This window comes from Triplophysa dalaica, chromosome 24, assembly GCF_015846415.1.
Source record: "Triplophysa dalaica isolate WHDGS20190420 chromosome 24, ASM1584641v1, whole genome shotgun sequence".
Classification (NCBI taxonomy): Eukaryota; Metazoa; Chordata; class Actinopteri; order Cypriniformes; family Nemacheilidae; genus Triplophysa; species Triplophysa dalaica.
The window spans coordinates 8477879-8498418 of NC_079565.1; the positions used below are offsets into that span (position 1 = coordinate 8477879).

General features: G+C 37.8%; 1 protein-coding gene across 2 annotated transcripts in view; it reads left to right on the forward strand.

The window, feature by feature from the left end:
• Nucleotides 1–20291, forward strand: part of tafa5b (TAFA chemokine like family member 5b) — a 33609-nt gene extending 13318 nt beyond the window's left edge. The window contains exons 2-4 of one of the 2 annotated variants that reach the window (XM_056740088.1): nt 7349–7498; nt 17302–17429; nt 18529–20291. In XM_056740088.1, coding sequence (XP_056596066.1) covers nt 7349–7498; nt 17302–17429; nt 18529–18537 — 287 coding nt within the window. In that variant the 3' untranslated portion in view covers nt 18538–20291. The remainder of the gene's footprint in view (nt 1–7348; nt 7499–17301; nt 17430–18528) is intronic. The other variant, XM_056740089.1, reaches the window with a different exon arrangement.
• Nucleotides 20292–20540: the final 249 nt, after the last annotated feature.

The window sequence follows — 20540 nt, forward strand, 5'->3', positions numbered from 1 at the left end:
ATCTTTTCTGATATTTTGACCTGTTTTCATTTTATGCAAATAAATGCAAATAGAAACAAGAATTTTATTTGACATTTGGGAGAAATATTGTTAAAACTTCACAGAATGAAACAAAAATGATCATTTTACTTAAACAAATACAGAAAAGCTGTTTTAGAATTTAGAAATGGTTTCCGCTGGTTTATGTTGGCTGGTGTAATTTACTCTTGTACATTGATTCAGTCAGATTTTCAACTTTATAAACATATTTTTGCATCATAAAATGTTTCCTTGAATAAATTAAATCGGTTATAATAGCACACATTCTACCATACAGGGCATTTTTACAGTCGCCTCTACACAATTTCCTAAATGTCTTATTAAAAATTCCCTCTGTCTCTGAACATCGCATTATTTCGACATGCTTTTGTTGTCAGCGGCGTTCCTTAATGAAAACATTCCATAGCCATTCGTAGCCAATTGACTGGAATTGTAATGCAATAAGTGCAGCATAAAGCCTCCCGTTATAAAATCGCGCCGAACGATCTTGGCATATGAATGAAGCGTGGTGGAGCGCGCTGGTGGAGTCCAGCATCGGTCCCCTGATGATAGACTCCCTTTTCACTCCATCACTTCTCTGACAGGCTGTAAAGGAGAGCTTTTGAATTTTAGATCAGCGCGGGCAACTACTCTCCATCTCCGAGATGCATGGTTGGCAGCTCTTTCATCCCTAAAACGCATGCAGTGGAGTATGGACTGAAGTATACAGGAGATCCTGGGGAGAGAGCTCAGAGAGGCTGGAGATGAATCAGACATTTCACTGTCAGTGAGGCTATTTAAACAGACAGGGAGGGCGTATCATCTATCAAGAGCTGCGGCACTTAACGCGGCTGAGCTGCGGCACTTAGAGGAGTTTTAGAACAATGCGAACAAGGCGGAGGCTTATCAGAGCGTTGTAACCTCACGACCGTAAGAGAAGCGTTCACTCCCGTTCTCACGGCATTAATGGTGTCATAATGGAAGCGATCCCACAGCGGGTCGGTTTATTAATACCTCCGTCTCGTATTCTGTGTGTTTAATTGCATTTTCTTCAGAAGTATTCCAACACTTGTACGCTATAATGATTGTTTACCCTGAGTCGGGGGAGGGAGAGAAAAACAGGAGGCGTAAAATTGTAAAAGAGGCCGTGGCAAGGTAGATCTCAGCCTTCTAGGACTATACAGTAATAGGACAGTACAATACTAAGATGTGACTCTCCTTGTACACTAGGAGTTTAGATTATGCTCCATCAGCAGTGTCATCTGGGTTTCTATGAGATTTTATCAGGAATCAATTGGTTTTGCATGTTGAAATATAGAAAAATCATAAATGAGGTCTCTTTAAAGATGGGGTAACACACGCAGTTTCTGCAAATCTCATATTAATCTTGAGAACCTATACAGTAGTATTTCAAACATTAAATCTTCGAAGAGTATTTAGTTTGATCAAATGTGTAAAAGAGAGATGCAGCTGTATGATTATTTCTGGAATAGGGAAAAAAAGGAGAAAGGGACTTCTTGACTGTTTTAATGGTAAGATGCTTTATTGCATTCCTGCTTTACATGCGCTAAAGCAAACTTCAATGGTAGTTCATTGGTAATGAATGTGCTGTATTCCCGCTTGTAAAAAATAATTCATTATTATTAAGTAGTTTTAAAAATAGTTTTGAGACGAGATCTGGTCTAGTATTGCATGGCACAGCATTGTTACGTTTAAGAAAACTATTTGTGACTTGTATTTTGAATTTGGTACCCTGCATTACAGAAATTTACATTTAGGCATTTTGACAGACGCTTTTATCCAAAGCGACTTACATTGCTTTATCCTATACATTTTACATAGGTATTTGCAATCCCCTGGGATCGAACCCATAACCTTGCGTTGTTAACGCAATGCTCTTACCACTGAGCTACAGGAAAGCAATGTTACCTAAACACATTTATTTTACACATTACGAATTGAATCTGGCTCATTTCGATTTATTATAAAGGTATATTCTGTTCTAAACAAATTCTGTAAATTAATGTTTGATTGTTTTTTGGTGTATCAATGTTGGACTTTGTGCTGTACCGTTGTTAACCACCTGATGTCGTCCCCACATGCGCGTACACACACACACATGTTTCGACTGTCGACTATAGACAAGACGTGACGATTCTGATTCGACTTTGTATATCTTTAGTCGAGGACAACCCCAGTCCGGCATCTTTTAGTGCAGGGAGCGCAGCAGCGCCGTTTATAGGACATTCATCACCGAATAGCGGTAAGCAAACAAACACAAGTAAACTTCAATCAGGCGAGGGAAGTGGCATTGATAAGCGTGCTCTTCCGTGGCCGTGCACTTTCTCTCACGCTACTCGCAGCCCTGGTTTACTCGATGGATGACGCGTGGGCGTGCTTTTCCGGGAGAATGGCCAATAAATGAAATATGATCCCTGTTACGAAGCAAGAATCCACACTTATAAAAAAATCTCTGAAACAAGTTTAAGCCATGTTAAGCATGAGAAGCCAGCACATTTAACAACGTCAGAATGCATGAAATAGCATATTACCCCATCTTTAATGTTTCAGTCATTTCTCCCAGGTGCTGCATATTATTGAAGAAAATGCAATATGCGATGTGCATTATGCAATACGATCTCTGTGTAAGCACATGGGATTAGGGAAACTAAAAATATGGTGACTGTCGTTTTAGTTTGTTCCTATAATGATGATCTATGTTCAAGTGTTCGTTTTTCTAAATGGTGTGGGTTTTAGTTAGTTATAAGATAAAAAAGGGGGTGGGATGAAGAATTGTTTGTGATTGGAAAGATGGGCGGGACCATGATGCCGCGCCCATTTCTGGGACTTTTTTGCTTTAATTTTGACTTCCATTGTATGAACACAAAACCACGAGACCTTTCTCAAAATATCTTATTTTGTGCTTCACAGAAGAAAGAGGCATATACTGGCTTTGAATGACATGATGATAAATAAATAATGAAGACAGAACTGTCCTTTTAACCATACTTTTCAAAGTATTAAAATTGTTCAGTCATGGCAAACCATTGGGATATGCATACTGCAATATGCACATTTCGATCATTTCTGTATATCCTGCAGATACTAATGAGGTTTAAAGGAGAGACCTTTGCAAAAGTGTATTTCTTTGAATTTTGTCCTGGGTAAAAAATCCACCCCAGTAACCTCACGGCGTCTCCTCTAGAGCTTCAGAAGATCTTAACAATGTCTCGCACTGTATGTCGGAAAACCGCAATGAGACAGTGTTGGGATTGTCAGAAAACCACGGCAGGGCCCAACGCATGAGTGAGATATTAAAGGAGGGGCACTCACAGTCTGTATTCAGTCACTGCAGAGCCAGATTTGCTTCTGGAATGCTGATTAGGCTCCATGAATGACTCCATGGACTCTCTCTCTTCAGCGCGTATCAGAACCCAGTCATTACGGCCTATTTGGGGCTGAAGTTGGAGATGAATGGTGAGGCTCTTTCCTTCAGCTCGGAGTGGGGCTGACCCTCTTGGGCACTGTGGAGAAAGAGAGAGAGCGAGTGGGTGTTGTCGAACACGAAAGAACGAGCGAGGAGATAACTTTGTTGAATCTCCCTGACAAAGCAGATGGCTTATTTTGAAGAACACACTCTTCAATTCAGCGCTACTTTGATAATAAGGGGTTTCCGCCCACATGCACTCATTTCCTGTGAGTCGCTCACATCACAATGCATGATGATGTAACCGCGAAGTGTCTGCGCCGTCAAATCAATGATTTAACGTTATTCAAAGATTTATTCAAATTCATAGCCTTTAAAGAAACAGCAAGGCGGCGCACGCACGTCGGAAAAGTCACTGGGGCAATGCCTCGTGATTTTTGTAACGCACCGGGAATGCTGAGATTTCATTTTGCGAGAGAAAGGGAGACAGTGAGAAATGATGTCTGGAGACGAGAGAAAAGCGAGAGATAGACAAAAAAATCAAATCATCTCTTGAAAATGTTCCAGTAATGACTGAAGCGCTCAAGAAACCTCAGATACCTAAAATAGATTGAATCGAAAGTTCTCTCTTGGTCTTTATGACAAGAGTACTGTAGCTTACAACAAGGGCCGCCTGGAGAATTTCTCTTCAGATTTTATTTTGTGATCTTTGGCAGGTCTTATGAGTACCGTAGTAATTTTTTCTTCTCAGTTTGGAAGAGGGGCAAAAATATTTTCAGGAAAATTGGTGGTAGAGAAGAGACAAATACGAGATAATTGATCTAATGTTGAATCAATGTTAAGTTGGCTATTCTCAACATTGATTCAACATTAAAGTGATAATTCACCCAAAAATGAAAAGTATGTCATCATTTACTCACCTCCTTGTCGTTTCAAACCCGTGGAAAAGAACAGAAAAGAAGATATTTTAAAGAATGTTGATAACCGAACAACGGGGGTTCCCAATTGACATTGGTTTTGTGTCTATAAGATGTCAATGGGTACCACCGTTGTTCATTCCAGGAAAAGAATGGCTTTTCAATTCTTTTCACAAATGATTTAATGTATTTCTATGTTAACATAGAAAAGAAACTCAAACCTTCCATGTGTTTTACTGTTCACTAGCTCTGTATTGACGCTGTGTCAAGGAGTCGAAGCATCATCCATCACTGTTTTGTTGGAGCTCATGCATGTTTGATCAGTTTAACAGTTTCACACACAGTGGATCAAACGCGAGCTTGATACATATACAAACACGCAGATCATTTTACGTGTCAATAATTCAGACAGGTCGGCGTGTGAAGCCGAAATGATTCTGCAATCCATCATGAGCTATGAACATACAGCAAGTTAAGATTTTTAAAGTCTCAGGAAGGAGCTATAGCGCTTCAGTGTACAAGTACAGCAGCGAGATAATTTGAAACATTTTTCTTATGGCATACCAGGAGGTTTGGATTCCTGTAGTAAATCCGCAGCGTAGTTCATAGTTTAAAGGGATCATATTATGAGCAATCCAATTTACTTTGATCGTTTCTAGATAAAAGAGCTTGATACACTCCTACAGGAAAGAAAAATATCACATGAGAACGCTACAGTATCTCAATTGATGCATTTTAATATTGCAAAAAAATACACGCTGAAAAAATATCCAAAGCAATCTAAAGCGACTTATGGTGTATTACAGCTTCATGTTTTCATTCAAATGCAACTTCTCGTGAAATCGAACCCGTGGTCTTGACTTTAGCAGTGCCATGCTCAACCAGTTCGATAAGGGAGCAGTAAAGAGTAAAAAAGGTGAATTACAAGGATCAGAGACGGGGTATAAAATCATAAATAAAAGCTTAATCACTTTTTGGTGGAAAAAGAAAACATTATTCAGTAAGTGCACATTGTACAGATTTATTAATATTTATGAAAAGTAGAAATGATATGAGCCCTTCAGCTGCTGAAGAAAAACTAATTATTCATAGATATATTCAGAATAGTGGCAAGTACTGTTCATATTCAACAGATGCGTTTAGATTGATATGCTTTTTGTTTTGAAGGCAATAGGAAAGTGATTATGATGATTGTGATAGACTGCCTGTTGAAAGCTTGGCATAGGATGAACTAATTATATACATAAACCATGTCTTGGGGGGGGGTTTAGGGGGTACCGAAGCGTCCCGGTGAAAATCTGGATTAATCATCACCTAACATAACCGCCCTGTCAGGAGGTTGTACGGTGCTTTCCTAGCCATCTGTTTGGACTTACAGCGGGTTTGTGGAAGATCTGCAGCCCACCCTGATGCATCAAGCATTTTTCAGCTGACACTTCACAGCAAAGACATGATTCACTGTCACGGGTCCACATCCAGCATATTGCACTGGCTTGATGAGGCTGCGTATATAGATTACTGTTTATGCAGGTGCAGGATAATAGGAGAACATTGAACAATGGGTGCTGTGTGCAGGTTCAGCAGATCTTGGGCCCCATCAGTCTACTAACAAGGGTGATGCCTCAGTCTACAATATTAGTAGGGAAACTAACAGCTCAGCAGCATAAAAATCCATTTATCCTGTCAAAGCTGTAAGGGGTTAGCGGTATGTGTGCTTTAAACACGGTGTGGTGCTCATGAAAGATATATAGGTTTGATTCTCATCTTTTGCACAAGCGCCTGTAACAAGATGAGAATGTTTTATTTTATATTATAACAGAATCAATGAAATGGATAAAAAACAAGGAAAATATACACATACGACGTCGGTAATTTATGATCAGAGTTGTACCCTAGTACAGGTGAAAAAGAAGCATGGGATGTGTTTCACCGTGAATGTATGTTAATGGTAATGAAAGTGGTTTTAATGTAGAGACACGCATCTGTATGTGTACACAATAATAGATAACTATTCATATTAAAAATTGACGCCTTCAGCGGCAAGATTACAAACAAACCTTATGTGCCCCAAACTTAACTTCAGGTAGACTTCTGCAAAGAATCAATCGCTGTCCAGTAGTTGTGATTTTATACAATTCAAATAAATTGAAATATTAATAAAAATTATATTTATAAAAATTAAATATACAATAAATTGATATATTACTAGCTACTAGCCAGACCCATAATCAAACGGAGGGCCAGATGCGTCCGTCCAATGGGAACGTCTATATTGGTTATATCAATAATACAGGCAGAATCTAATAATAACAATATTAATCAATAATAATAATAAAAGTAAATGTGTTAACCATAAAAATATAATAATATAAAATAAAATAATATAATTAATATGATATAATTTAATGGAATGTTAAAATATAATAGGGCTACTAAATATCATTCAGCATTGATTCATAAAGGACAAAACCAACAAGGGGTTAAAATAGCGCAGCATTTTTTAAACTGGATTGCTTGTAATATATATATATACAAATACAGTATATATTTCAATGCCTTATGTGCACGGTGTGTCCTATTAATATGTATTTTACTTCAAATCATGTGGCTTGTTGGGTAGAGGTGAGCCATTCATTTTCTAAGCAATCTTTCCCTGCCATACAATAAAATGGGTGAAAAAATCATTTATGGAAAGAGGCAGCCAAGCCATATAAAAACAGACCACGGTATCATAGAGACTTATGGGTGGAGATATGTTTGACACAGGACTGTAAGCAACCACCCCTAACACCATAGCAACAGCAATGTGTGAAAACCTCTCCGAACATTCAAGCATCCACATAGTGGTACCCTGGCAACCACCCTAGCACCGTGGCATCTTGGACAAAAAAGGCACCACACTGGTGGAAAAAATCTAGATTATGATTTTCCCGGTGGTATTGACTGCCCAGCTGACATTTGTCTTAACCCTGTGTCCTTCATGCAGGTCAGCTGGCAGCAGGGACGTGTGAAATCGTGACCCTGGACAGGGACAGCAGTCAGCCAAGGAGGACCATTGCCCGGCAGACAGCCAGGTGTGCCTGCAGGAAGGGCCAGATTGCAGGCACCACCAGAGCCAGTCCAGCATGTGTCGACGGTAAGAATTCACTCGGGTGTGGGGGGGGGGGGATCGGTAGCAGGTTGGGTGGGAGGGTTTTCATCTGAGCTTTGGTGCCGCTGCATCTAAATCCACCAGAACCCAAGGATTTTAGATTCGAATCTGATCCTTAAGATTTCACTGTTCAGTGAGTGTGGCTGAGGTGCCACTCACAGGATTTGGATTGTTGCCGTAGGTTACATCAGTGCCTGAGGTCACGTGTAGGGAATGTGCTACAAGATGGTGGACACATGGGAAATTTGGAGTTTGATCGGCTATGCCGTGTGGTGTTTAAATAGCAAACGTTGTGACAATTGAAATGAGAAGTGAATCTGAGAATTTGTAGTATAAAGTTAGTGAAATTAATTCCATATATTTAATTTTGTCACCTGTAAGCAAATGAAAGCACTTATATGGAAACAAAGAGCACACATATACTGTATATACTGTGTCTTGCTGTTGTCCTTTTGAAACGTCGTAACTCCATATTTTTGCCACGAATCATAATTATTAGAAACCTTTTATTTTTGTCACTTTGTTTTACAAATATCAAACATGAATTTGAAAAGACAAGAAACGATATTTAAATAATATTTAAAATCCCTGTTAAGCAAATACAATTTTTGATCAAATTAATTACATATGGTAATGAATTTATCTTATTAATAACAAATTATACATCAATTTTGGCTGAGGAATTACCCCAAACATATACAAATTAAGCATTATGTAAAGACACATTAAAAAAGTAGCTTCAGAAAAAGCTTTAGACAGCATGAAAATACACAGTATTCTGTATATACAGTATATTCAATAAATCAACATTGCACTGACCTGCACTTTCCATTATGCGGTTGCATGTCTTCCTGCTTTTGGTTGCTATGACACCCATGTAGTTTCAAGACATGTTTCGTAAGGTACGAATTTTTCTTCGTGGTCAGATGAAAGAAGGTGTTCTTGGGTAATTGCTTTTAAAAGACAAAGTCCTCCATGTTTTTCACAACCTAACATCACCTGTACTGTGCTACACGGTTGTGGGCATGATAGCACATACCAATCTGTAATAATAACAAAAAAAAACTCATAAAAATGCAAGAAAACAACAGCAAGATAAAACAGCAAAGCCTTCAGTAAATCCCAAAACATGCAAATAGCATGGAAGGGTAATAAAAACACAATATACATGAGATTGTAAACAAAATGAAAAACTGAAAGGCTCAACCGCAGTAATTGCTGTTATTGGCAAAACATGCCGTTGCAAAATTGACAGTAAAAATCAGTCACTCTATGTTGGCATTTTATAACAAGATAGCTGGATGAAATTTGTCTGCCGGTACGGACAGAGGTTGTGAGGCTTTGGCCTTTCACAAATGCAGTTATTTTATAAAAGGCCATACATTCCGACTTAAACCGTATAACGAAAAATCTTATTCAATTAACAATTTATCCTCTGCTTGTGAAGACTATAAAAAATAAAGACTATTTCTTTATTCGATCTTAACTAAAAAAACATCCAGAGCTTTCTGAAGTGCTGTTTACTATTTATCCCCCTTGCTTTTAATTACATGCAATTTGGCCCTCCAAATATCTGTGACTATTAAAGTAATATTGATTTCCGAACGGTTTTCCGCTGTGGATAATAGGCATCTGCTGAATACAGTGGGCGGATCAAGCCCAGTCTTTTCTCAGGGTAAATGAGAGAAGGATGCTGCTTATCTCGGTTCGTGCCCCGTGGCTGTATCTTATGAAAGGAAGGTTATCAGACAGACATTTTGATATTAAGGAAGAAAGAATTCCCAGCATGCCTGCCATTATATTCTCAAACTTTCTGGCAGGTTCAGGAACATGAGAGCAGGTGCGGTGTAAACAAGTCCCGCTGTTGGAGGGCGAGCAAGCATATCACAGATCATGATGCTATTTTGTAAACAGCACATTGAAGAACAGGATAACAAGACTGTGTAATATGTTCTATATCAGACACCTGGAGGTGTTGCATTGCATTCAGCTCATTTATGTGATGTTCAGCGTACAATACAATGATTACATACAGGACAGATCTAGGAGAAGCAACATTCTTTGGAACGAGGCTAAATTTATGTATAATTCATGTTTGTATCATAATTAAAATTTTACTTGTACAAGCACAGTGACAATCCAACTATAACTGCAAACTGAATGCATATGAAAAAACACTTTTATTCTGTGAAAACTGTTAGGCTTCTTGAGTAATGACAATAAGATGATCATTAAAGTGAATTTCCCATTGAAAGGATTTCTCGTAGATGGTTGTTAGATTAAAGGAGATGTTTGCCGATGGTTCATGCTTCTCAGATAAAGAAAATGTCTAAAGTCTGCACTTAAACAAAGATTTTAATATGAATTAAGTTCTCATGAAAATCTTGCAATCTGAGGTGGGCTCTCTGCAATTTTTGAACATTAAGTGAAAAACTTGTGCTTGCCTTGGTTACACTTACAATCTTATCAACATAAGTTAATGCGTGAATAACATGAATAAACAATAAACAGCATACTGCATTTATTTATCTTAGTTATGTTCATTTTTTATATTTGGGTTGTTGACACATTTACTGTACATGTGTCCTATGGTGTGACAGGAGAGATTTAAAAAAAAAAACGTAACAGTAACGATAAATCTCTATTAAGCTATTTTATATAAGTATAAATATAAACAACATAAAATCATATTATATTAAAAAAAGCAATCAGTTAAGTAAAAAGATATTTGTGTTATTTGATTAAAATAAATTTTATGGTCCTTTTTGAAACTTATCAATCTTCAATGAAGATAAATCTCTCTAACGCTATTTCATATTCTAAATATAAATAATAAAATTATACAAAATTTTAGCTGTCACACCATATAGGAAAACATTTCCACATCGATATTCTTAATTGATATTTAATGTTAGCTTGCATTAACTGTACTAATGTTAACAAATACAACCTTATTGTAAAGTGCTTATCTCTTTGCAAACATTGTTTCATTCATTTCTGCTTTAATTCTGCCTAATATATTTCAAAAGAAGCGAGAGAAAGAGTTGAAAATTTCCATTAACCTTGTTATATATATTTACATTTACATATTTTTGTTTGCTTTAATTCTCAGTTTTATGAAATAAACATCTCTATTAAATCCCAAACCTATGACAGAACAATCTACAGTAACAGAAAAAGTAAATATGATCATTAAGTTTCTATGTAGAACAGAATAAAGCGGCCTAGAAATATCTGGCACCTGTATCAGAGTGAAAAGATAAACAGAATGCGAGACGGCTGCTGCTCGTTGGGACACAGAGGGACTGCGGATTCTGCCTGGAAGCGTCGAGGAAATGACAGCTACAGAGCCTTATTCCCGCAGCTGGTGCTAGCACCGAGGTGAGAGCCAACAGCTGGAATATGTCCTGTAACGCATGCATAATGTCAGGGGAAGAGGAGCATTTCAACAATTAGACAAGGTGATTGTCGGGCAGGTGTCAGGATAATCAAGTCTTCCTCATCGAGCGCCTGCATTAATTCCATATCTTTGGCCAGGGAATCGAAATCGGAATGTCAGCCCAAGGATTAGTTATGTTGCCCGAGTCACACAGCTTAGATGGATGTGATAGGTCAGGGCTGACCCCGGGCAGTGAATTCAGAAGCATCTGCTGATACCGTGGGTGTCTTGTGTGCTATGCGGCAGCGTTACAAATGGGATACAGGCTCCTGGTAAAACATTTGGGAGTGGCTCGAGAAGTTTTGCACCATCGATCAAGATCCCAAGATCAAGATGGAACTAACTCGGCTTCATCCGGGGTTATCGTGTCACGATCCACAGTGTGGAATCGCAGAGTTTACCTTCATTACATATGGAGGTTGCAGGTGCTAATTTAAAAAGATTCGCTTTTCTTAAAGGAAGAGTGCATCAGAAATGACAACTGACACTTTTGGCTTTCCACATTGACGCGAATGTGGAACACGAAATTATACTTTTTTAAATATTGTAGACATAAGTATGTACGAGTCTCTCTGTTCTATGCAGTTAGTGTAAATGGAGACAGGAACTTTCAAAATGGGAAATGATTCAAAATGGATAGAAAAGCAACATAATAGTGTCATAAAAACTGTCATAAAAATGTCAGGCCTAGTCATAAAAAGCTGTCAGTAAAATACAAATTGATTTGGTTTTTTAGTCTATCAAACTTGTGTAATTTGATTAAAAACGAAGCCACCAAATGGATTATGTCTGTGAAAATTTGATGGTCCTTTTTGAAGCTTGAAAGCCGAATCTGCATTTACTGTAATCGCAGCCACAATTTCTCCCTTTCTGTTTCACAAAAGAAGGCAGTCTTACTGGTTTGGAACTGTGTTTGAGTTTGAGAAATGACATAATTATCATTTTGGGATGGAATTCTGTGCATGCTTATGCACATTGAGTCGACAACACACAAACTAAGGGGTCATGTAAGGAAATACTTGACAAAAATATATTGGAAGCTCGATAAGAAAACAGTTGGGGTGCAGACGTTATGCGTTAAAGAAACAGCGTGCGCACCCCCTGAATAAATACAGAGGCTTGACATAAGTGGTCCCACTAGAAACTAATTATATAATACATCCTCTGTGTTTCCACAATGCTCAAAAAATTTGCATGCACTTTGATAAAGTGTCTGCAGGTGCGAGCGTGCGCTTGCTGCCCATGAACACATAGATTACACAGACTCCTCGTACTGACTCCTCATATTTTATTGTGCACAAACATCCTGTATACCTTTAATTTCGTTTTCCAGAATCAATTAAGCCGGCTAGGCCCCTCAGTGTGCATATATTTGTGGATTGAGTGTTTAATGCACATGTATTATTTTGCAAGGGTGGTGTCAAAGCCAGTTGTGAAAGTAATGCATTGTTTCCTGCAGATGAATTGTTTTTTATTAAAATAAACGAATTCCCCGGAAAAAAACTATGTTGCAAATGTGTGAGCTGTACATTAATGATACACTAATGATACCAGTTTTTTGACCGTTTCAGATCACAGAGAAAGTGAATAAGATATGAATTCAATCTTAGACTGAATCAAAGTTGTGAGCTTGCAAGCGACTCGAGCGATTAAAAATTCATGCATAATTTGGACAACACTAGCGCTGTTTGTTTTCGAGCGCATCCTGTGAAAACAACGCAGCGGAAAGACGCGTTACCTTGGCTTTATTTCACAGTACACAGTTTTTTTATCTCATCTCAAAAAACTCACAACGTGGGTAAACAAACATTTGTGTAATGTCAGCATTAGAAACAATAGCTGGGAAATATTTGTTATTTGTCTCGTCAAATTCATTATCTAGCGGATTTATGACATCATAAATTCCCACGTTTCTTCTGACGGACGGTAGGCCTATTCTAGAGAGGATTTCAAGCTCTTGGATTTCAAGCTCATGAATTAATTATAAAGAAGAACTTGTGTTACTTGTAAATTATAGACATTTCTTTGTGAAAGCAGAGCTGATAGGAAAGCTAGTCTGCAGCGTTACAGATACAGTATATGCTCAACCTGTATGTGCTGTAAAAATGTATGGACAGATGTTTGATGTTCTCTTCTTTGCCAGACGTCTGAGTAATCGTACACCGGTGCGATGAGAAGCCCATCTCATTTATTGTCCTGATAAATCTCGGGTCCAGGCACTGCATGGGCCATCAGTCACAGCTAAAGTCTTAACTAGGCCAGGAATGACAGAGCCTTGAGGACAGGACCTACCTTTCATCAGAACATAATGAATGAACATTACACAAGTCAAAATTTGGGGCTTTTTGTAAATTAAATTTTGCACGGTGCTTGCAGGACAGTGAGGTATTGATAACGTTGATTATGAAACATTTTGCTGACTCTCTGATCTCATGAGACGATGTGTAAAATGAGGACGTGTTAGTACATTCTATATGAATGCGGCAAGCTGCTATATTGTTTAGTAACCACGAACAGCCAACAATTAGGATAATGAACTATATTACATAAATAGCACAGCTATTTAAAAAAATACAAGACCACTCCAAATTTGAATCAGCATTTTTATATTTATTGAATTGCACCTATACGATTCCAGTGTTTGTCGTATTTCGACAGAAACAAACCACAGTAATGTGAAAGACAGAGAGAATGCAAAAGCGAATAATAGTTATAAATAAAAAAAGAGGGTTTGAATACATGTTAAACATTAATATTGTGCCGTTAAAAAACTTTTATTTTCTTGTTTGCTTTGCAGCATTCTGAAAATTGCATCCTTTTTGTTATTTTTGTTGCCACAAAAGATAACTTGTAAATTCAATAATTTGTAAATTATTATTAAAATAACAAAGTTTGTTATTATGTTTTTATTGTGTTAGTTAGCTGTATTTTTGTAGTTATTACCTAATTGATTGATAGTAATTGGAATACACAATAAAAAAAACATGATTTTTGCAAGTGAACTCATTTAGGTTTAACATTTCCGTCTTTATTGTTGTTGCCATCATTTTAAATCTTTCATTGACTTTTTATAAAACGTTTATATTGTAAATGCCATTGGTGTAACGTTTACATACTGAATTTACATCGTTCATGTAACCGTAGTCACATTTACTCTGATAGTGTCGTGTTGGAAAACATTTCATCCAAAGCACTAAACCCAAAGCTTGTTTAAAACTTGAAATATAAATTCAAGGCAGCAAAATTACTGTTTATTTCATAATATTGAATGATTTAGATTAGTTCTACACTCTTAGATTGTCAGTGCAAATTGCAGAAGCATTGTTAATAAGCCACAGCGAGACATTTTGTGTACACTGAGAATTAGGAAAACACTGCTGGTGAGATAGCAGACGTATGTTGTCTATCAATGAGAAACATGCATGGATAGTTAGCAAGACAATCCTCTCGTAAGAATTGATAGCAGGGATTAGTTTGATATTTTTTGCATTATTGCCTTTTCTGATGTCAGTCTCTGCGTGTGGATACTTAAAATAGACAGATTACAATACAAGAGATTCAATATCCAACATCTCTGACAAAAACAGGCTTGTATTGTGAATTTATAATGCTATCATTTGCACTTAATCTGAATTGTGTGATGTTTTCATATACAATCAGACACAGGAATAAAATCAGTCGCACAATGACACATTTTGGTCCTCAGTAAACAGCATATTTCTTTTGCCCAAGAGCTCCAAAGTTGAAAACAGAATCTTTGATGTATTGATTCAGAAGCACTTTGTGCACTCTGTCACAGTCTGGTTGCCATCACTGGAGTGACAATCTCCAAAACACAACCAGGAGATGGAGGACAGCTCATTAGAGAGGAAGTCTGAGAGCTTACTGTGTTGTGTGTTGACAGGACAATGTTTAGCTGTTGTTTGTTGACTTCTCAAAAGAGTTAAAGTGTTGACACGCCGTCACGCATCATTAAAGTCTGGAGCGACAGAACGTCGTATAAGAGGATGATCAACCACCTTAAAACCTTTAGCAACTGTTTCACAACGCCCAAGCTAGCACACAGATCTAAAGTGTTATAAGTGGTTACCTAGCAACCATTCTTAGCATCGCTCACCCTATTATTCACTAGAGATCTTAAAATATTCACACAAGTATATATTAACCCTATACAACCTATGAGTGAAAGAGAGGTTTTGCAAGATATAGACTTTGATGTTGGCTTTACAAAGCCTGAATGCTTAAAACTAAAAGCCTTGAAGTTCGAAGTCTGTATAATATTTTTGAGATACTTTGTACCATCTTTAAGGAAGCCAAACACAATCTCATGGGAATTCTTAACTATTTCACGCTAAATCTTATGAATTTGTACAATCTTATTAGTATGTTTTGTTGCTTTCGCACCAGTGATGTTAGGTTTATGGACGGGTTAGGGGAGGGGCTTCAGTATAGTTTTTTTTTTTATAATCGTACGTTTTTGTACAATCACGTTGAAAAAATTCATACAAATTAGCCACCTCGTAAAATAGTTTCAAATTCTCAAAAGATCAGGTTGACAAACCCTCTTGTATGTGGATCTTTTTGTACAATTATTTAGTGTAGGAGATTTAGAGACATCTAGAGGTGGGGTTGTGAATTGCGACCAATGGCTCGCTCCACCCCTCCCTTTCGAAGCACTATGGTGGCTGACACAGAACTAAGATGTCGTCACGTTTTTCGCTTCTTTACCAGATAGCATATTTACGAAACGCGCTCTGTAGAGGAGTTTGTCCGTTCAGGGCTACTGTAGAAACAACATGGTTTACTCCATGTAAGGGGACCCGCGGTGTATGTCAATAGAAATAGCTCATTCTAAGGTAATAAAAACAAAAAAAAGGTCTTTATACACCTCTGAAGACATAGTAATGTATATTATATTGCATTTCTGTCAATAGAGCCTCCACAAATTACACATTGGACCTTTAAAGGGTCATTTGCCTCGGTTATAACCAGGCCTTATCAATATATTTAAAATAAAATGAAAAATAACTAAACAAATAAAAACTTGAAAAGACTGTCATCGTGTCGCATACTAATCTCAAAACACAGATAACACCACTACTGGCTGCAACCTACGGTTTAGTAAATCACGGCTACGGAATGAAGACGTACCAAATTTGCATGAAAGGCTCTTTTATTTGTCGTTATGGCCCGGGGCATAACTGTGAATACTAATGCCGGAGATTAGTAGAGGAAGCTAGTCCCCAGAGTAGATGCTGTGAGGGAAATATTCACCACATAACAAACTACTTTGAGTTTTCAAGGCATCTCCGAAACTATTTTTTACCTTTAAGGACGTGCCTTTCTCTTCGGCGAGAATGACATTTCGCCTCTTTTGTTTCACCATTTGTATCTTCTTGTTCCACGCACACTTTGTTAGCCTCCCTCGAAACGTACAGAGCTGCCACACTGATATTTATGTACTTTTGCTTCCCTGGGTTATATTTCACTCTGATTATCATTTCCTCTACCTCACGAACGCACACGCTCTTTCTCTCTTCCTTTCATTTTCTCTGTTTTCCTTCCACCCGCCCCTTTTTTCTCTCTCTAAGGGCCAATTGGGGTGTCACGGTATGCAAATGAACATGTAAGGGTGCCCTAGTTATTATAAATAGACATTTATGTTTGATTAAGTACAAAAACAATCTTACCTCAGGAAAAAAGCCTCAGCGTTGGACCTCAGCGATCTGTTTCAAAGAGAAAGGTGTAGGATATTAGGCCAAGTGCTGGATGTCTTTTCTTTCATTATTATTTGCCTTTGTTATATGAAATGTTTTTACATTACGGAATCTTGACCTGTGAGTTTAATTCAGTAATGCGAATTTCTATGTAGTTCTACCATCTAGTTAAAGGTAAACTACAATTGATGGTCAGTGCATGCAGACAATCAGAAACTAAAATTGGCTTATTTAGAAGATGATTTGTACAGTTTTGTCTATTCAAGGTGCACCAAAGGGCTTTGGTCAACTTAAAATCCAAATTGGTCCAATTTACTTTTTAATACACCGGTGCACAAAATCCCAAAGCAATTTTTTCATAACCGTACATCAAAATGCTAGAACTTGCTTCGTCTCTAAAATGCCTTTTCTTTTTCATTCATGTCTCAAAGTCTTATTCTCTCATAGAAAGACCACGACCCAATCCAAACAGATAAAATCAAGTTCCAAACCTACAATATTGTCTTGTTGTATAGTGTCATTCAGCAATATGTCATATTATGCAAGTACAATAGATTTTGAACGCTCATGTTGACATAAGAATATTGGTTGACCTGGCTTTCTTGACTCTTGGTTGTCTTTTCTTCTAACAGCACATATCGTGAGGAGCAGACAGTGGTGTGAGATGATGCCATGCTTGGATGATGAAGGCTGTGACCTGTTGGTAAACAGATCAGGCTGGACGTGTGCACAGCCGAGCGGTCGAGTTAAAACAACCACAGTAAGTGCTGTAAATCTTTAAGTGTAAAAAACATAATGACTCAATGTCGGCCTCTTTTAAAATGGTAGTAGAAATTGTATCAGTATTGTGCCAAATCCAACTGCACAGAACATTATTTTTGGGCAATTCCAGCGGATGTGACAATGTCAAAAACAAAAAATCTAAATTCTCAGAGAATGCATTTATTGCCAACATATTGAATCACGTGTTTTTATTTATATTTTTCTGTGTCCACACAAATATTAATCTACTCACGAGTTTCTATTTTAAAAGAGGGAAGATGTATGTGTTATGGATGTGACAAAAAGGACACATATTTTTGTGTTAGACAACATACAAACCAGAATCAAAAATAGCAATAAATGGAGAGGGGATGACACACGAACATAACATTTGAATTATATATACATTTTATGTGTCTATTTAAGAGGAATATAGTATCAGTATGGTAAAAACTTGAGATTGACATATGCATGGAATTGCCCATTTACATTTCTTCTTTACAGTTACATATAATGCCAGAGCAAAAAAAACGTCACATATATTTGAATAAATTGGTTCCAAAATGAACTCAATAACTCAAAAATTATGTTTTTATATTATCCAATTAATATCAATCGAACTGCAGTTGGTTTGTTTTGATTCAAGCCGTAATAAGAAAAAATACAGCTAACTTACACAATAAAACACAATAAAAACATGATAACATAATAAAAACATGATTTTATCTATAAACATTAAGTTATCTCATTTTGGAACCAAACTCTTCATATACTGTACATATCTATATATATATATATATACTGTATATATTTCCTGTAGAGAGGTAGAACAAAACATTATAGATATACTATGAAAAATGACACAGTTTATTTACATAATACACATAAATATATATAAGATATAAATTGTATAACATTGTTTATGCATATGAGTACATGTTGACATTTTACATACATACGAGTACACTTCATTGAGCAGAATACCAGCACAACCACTGAAACCATTAGGGTCCAGGCGAGGTGGGATTTGGCACAAGCTCTTATAAGTCGAAATCAATCATGTCTCACCCACTAACTGTTGCCTTGTTATATCCCAGGTATCCTGACGCCTGTGGGGACCGGTTTTCCCGAGGGAGGCGGCGCGTACGGAAGCCACTCTTCATACTCCAAAGCTACAGCTGGGCGGGGGAGGGGAACATTCATCATAGTCCAGTTAGCTCTGTCTGTCAGTATCTCCATTAGTCCTGCAGTCATAAGATAAAGGGTGAGGACCTCACGTTATGGAGTTTACATGGACCATGAGGAACGGATCTCCCCTGCGCTGTCAATCGAGCCTTCGCTCCGCAGGAACTCGCCAACGCTTTTCGTCCGCTGATGCCTGAACCGGGCAAGCGATCAGTACGATGAATGACGTGTCCGGACGAACAATTCACGAACTCGCTTTGGATCAGGCAGCGTAAAAGGATCTGGTGAAGTTTTACAGACCAAAGAAACAAACCATTTTCTGCGGGGAAGGATTTCCAATGTGAATACACAAGCTACTTTGATGAACGCAAGCGAAAACAGGCGCGTACACATGCATAACTAGGAGTTTTTCCAAGCGAGCGCACATGGATGGACAACAGAAATATTTACGCTAAAAGCGAGTTGACTTTGCTCTATTGTAAATCTGCTATTGTTGTGTAATGAACTGAAATCAGCTAGAATTTGGAAACGTAGAAAGCGCGGCGGGTGATTTATCACACAAAACATCTACCTGCTCTGAAGAGACTTGCAGAGATTTCTGCGTTGGGGAGAGACCATCCTATGTATTTTGAGAATCATAAAGTGATATATATTTAACAGTTTTATATGATGTATCTTTGTAGCAAACCTTATTTAACATTGACAATGTGATCCATAAAGGGAGGATTCATGACAACGAATAACAATGTCCCGGAATGTTATTTACACATGTTGCTTTCTTCGCAAGAGATTATAGACGTTTATTCAAGTGTATTAGTGTATATGTGATGAACCTTTGTTTTGTAACACCAGTTACAATATACACACAGAAAAAGTCAAATGTAACCCACCATGGTTATATACAACAGCTTTGGGTCAATGTTTAACCGCAGCGATTGTACACTGGCAAATTCATCTTATAAAAACTGTTTATATGTCAGTCCTTCTGTGATATCTGTCATATCGAGACGGTCACCCCATTAAGATAATGGCCTTTATGAGATAATGGACCGTCCGCTGCGGAACGGCTCGTGTCCTGGGTGGCTACTCTTAGGCCATTACTCTGCCCCTGTTGGCCTATCTCCTCCTGTTCTCTCAGCGCCGATCCTGTGGAGGAATGCTGCTGTCAGCCAGGCTTCAAGCTTCATTTAACATCACTAACAGGCTGCATTACACACAGCGTCTCTCGGCTACAGCCGCAGTGCTCCCCCAATAACAGACCCCCCCTTCAGCTCGAGACTAAAAGTACTTAAAGTGTTTACGAGGATTTTGAAGGAGAATGCTGTTAGCTTGCTTTGTTGGTTTTAGCGATGCATTTAATGTGAAGTTGACAACAAATCTTCAAATTTTACACAAGGTGTGTCACACAATGAGGGCCATTCGAACTTAAAGCTGAAGTGTGAAGTTTTTTAAGTGAACATCCTTTCTCTATTAAAGGGGTACTTCACCCAAAAATGAAAATTCTGTCATCATTTACTCACTCTCATGCAATTTCAAACCGTTATGACTTTGTTGTGCAGGACACAAAAGAAGATATTTGGAAGAATGTCGGAAACTGAAGAATTGCGGTACCCATTGACTTGCATTGTTTTTTTCTTTGCACAGTATAAATCTAAGGGTACCGCTGTTGTTCAGGTACCAACATTCTTCAAAAGATCTTCTTTTGCGGCATGCAGAAGAAATAAAATCACACAGGTTCGAAATGACAAGTCGGTGAGTAAATGATGACAACATTTTCATTTTTGGGTGAACTATCCCTTAAAACAGTTGGTTCAACCATTGACAAGTTTCGTGCAGGACTGTTTTTTGACCGATGGAAGACAAGGGTGCCTGAGAAACCTTTGTTTAATCGGTGTTTTTGAAGGTTGATTTGGTGGCAAACTTC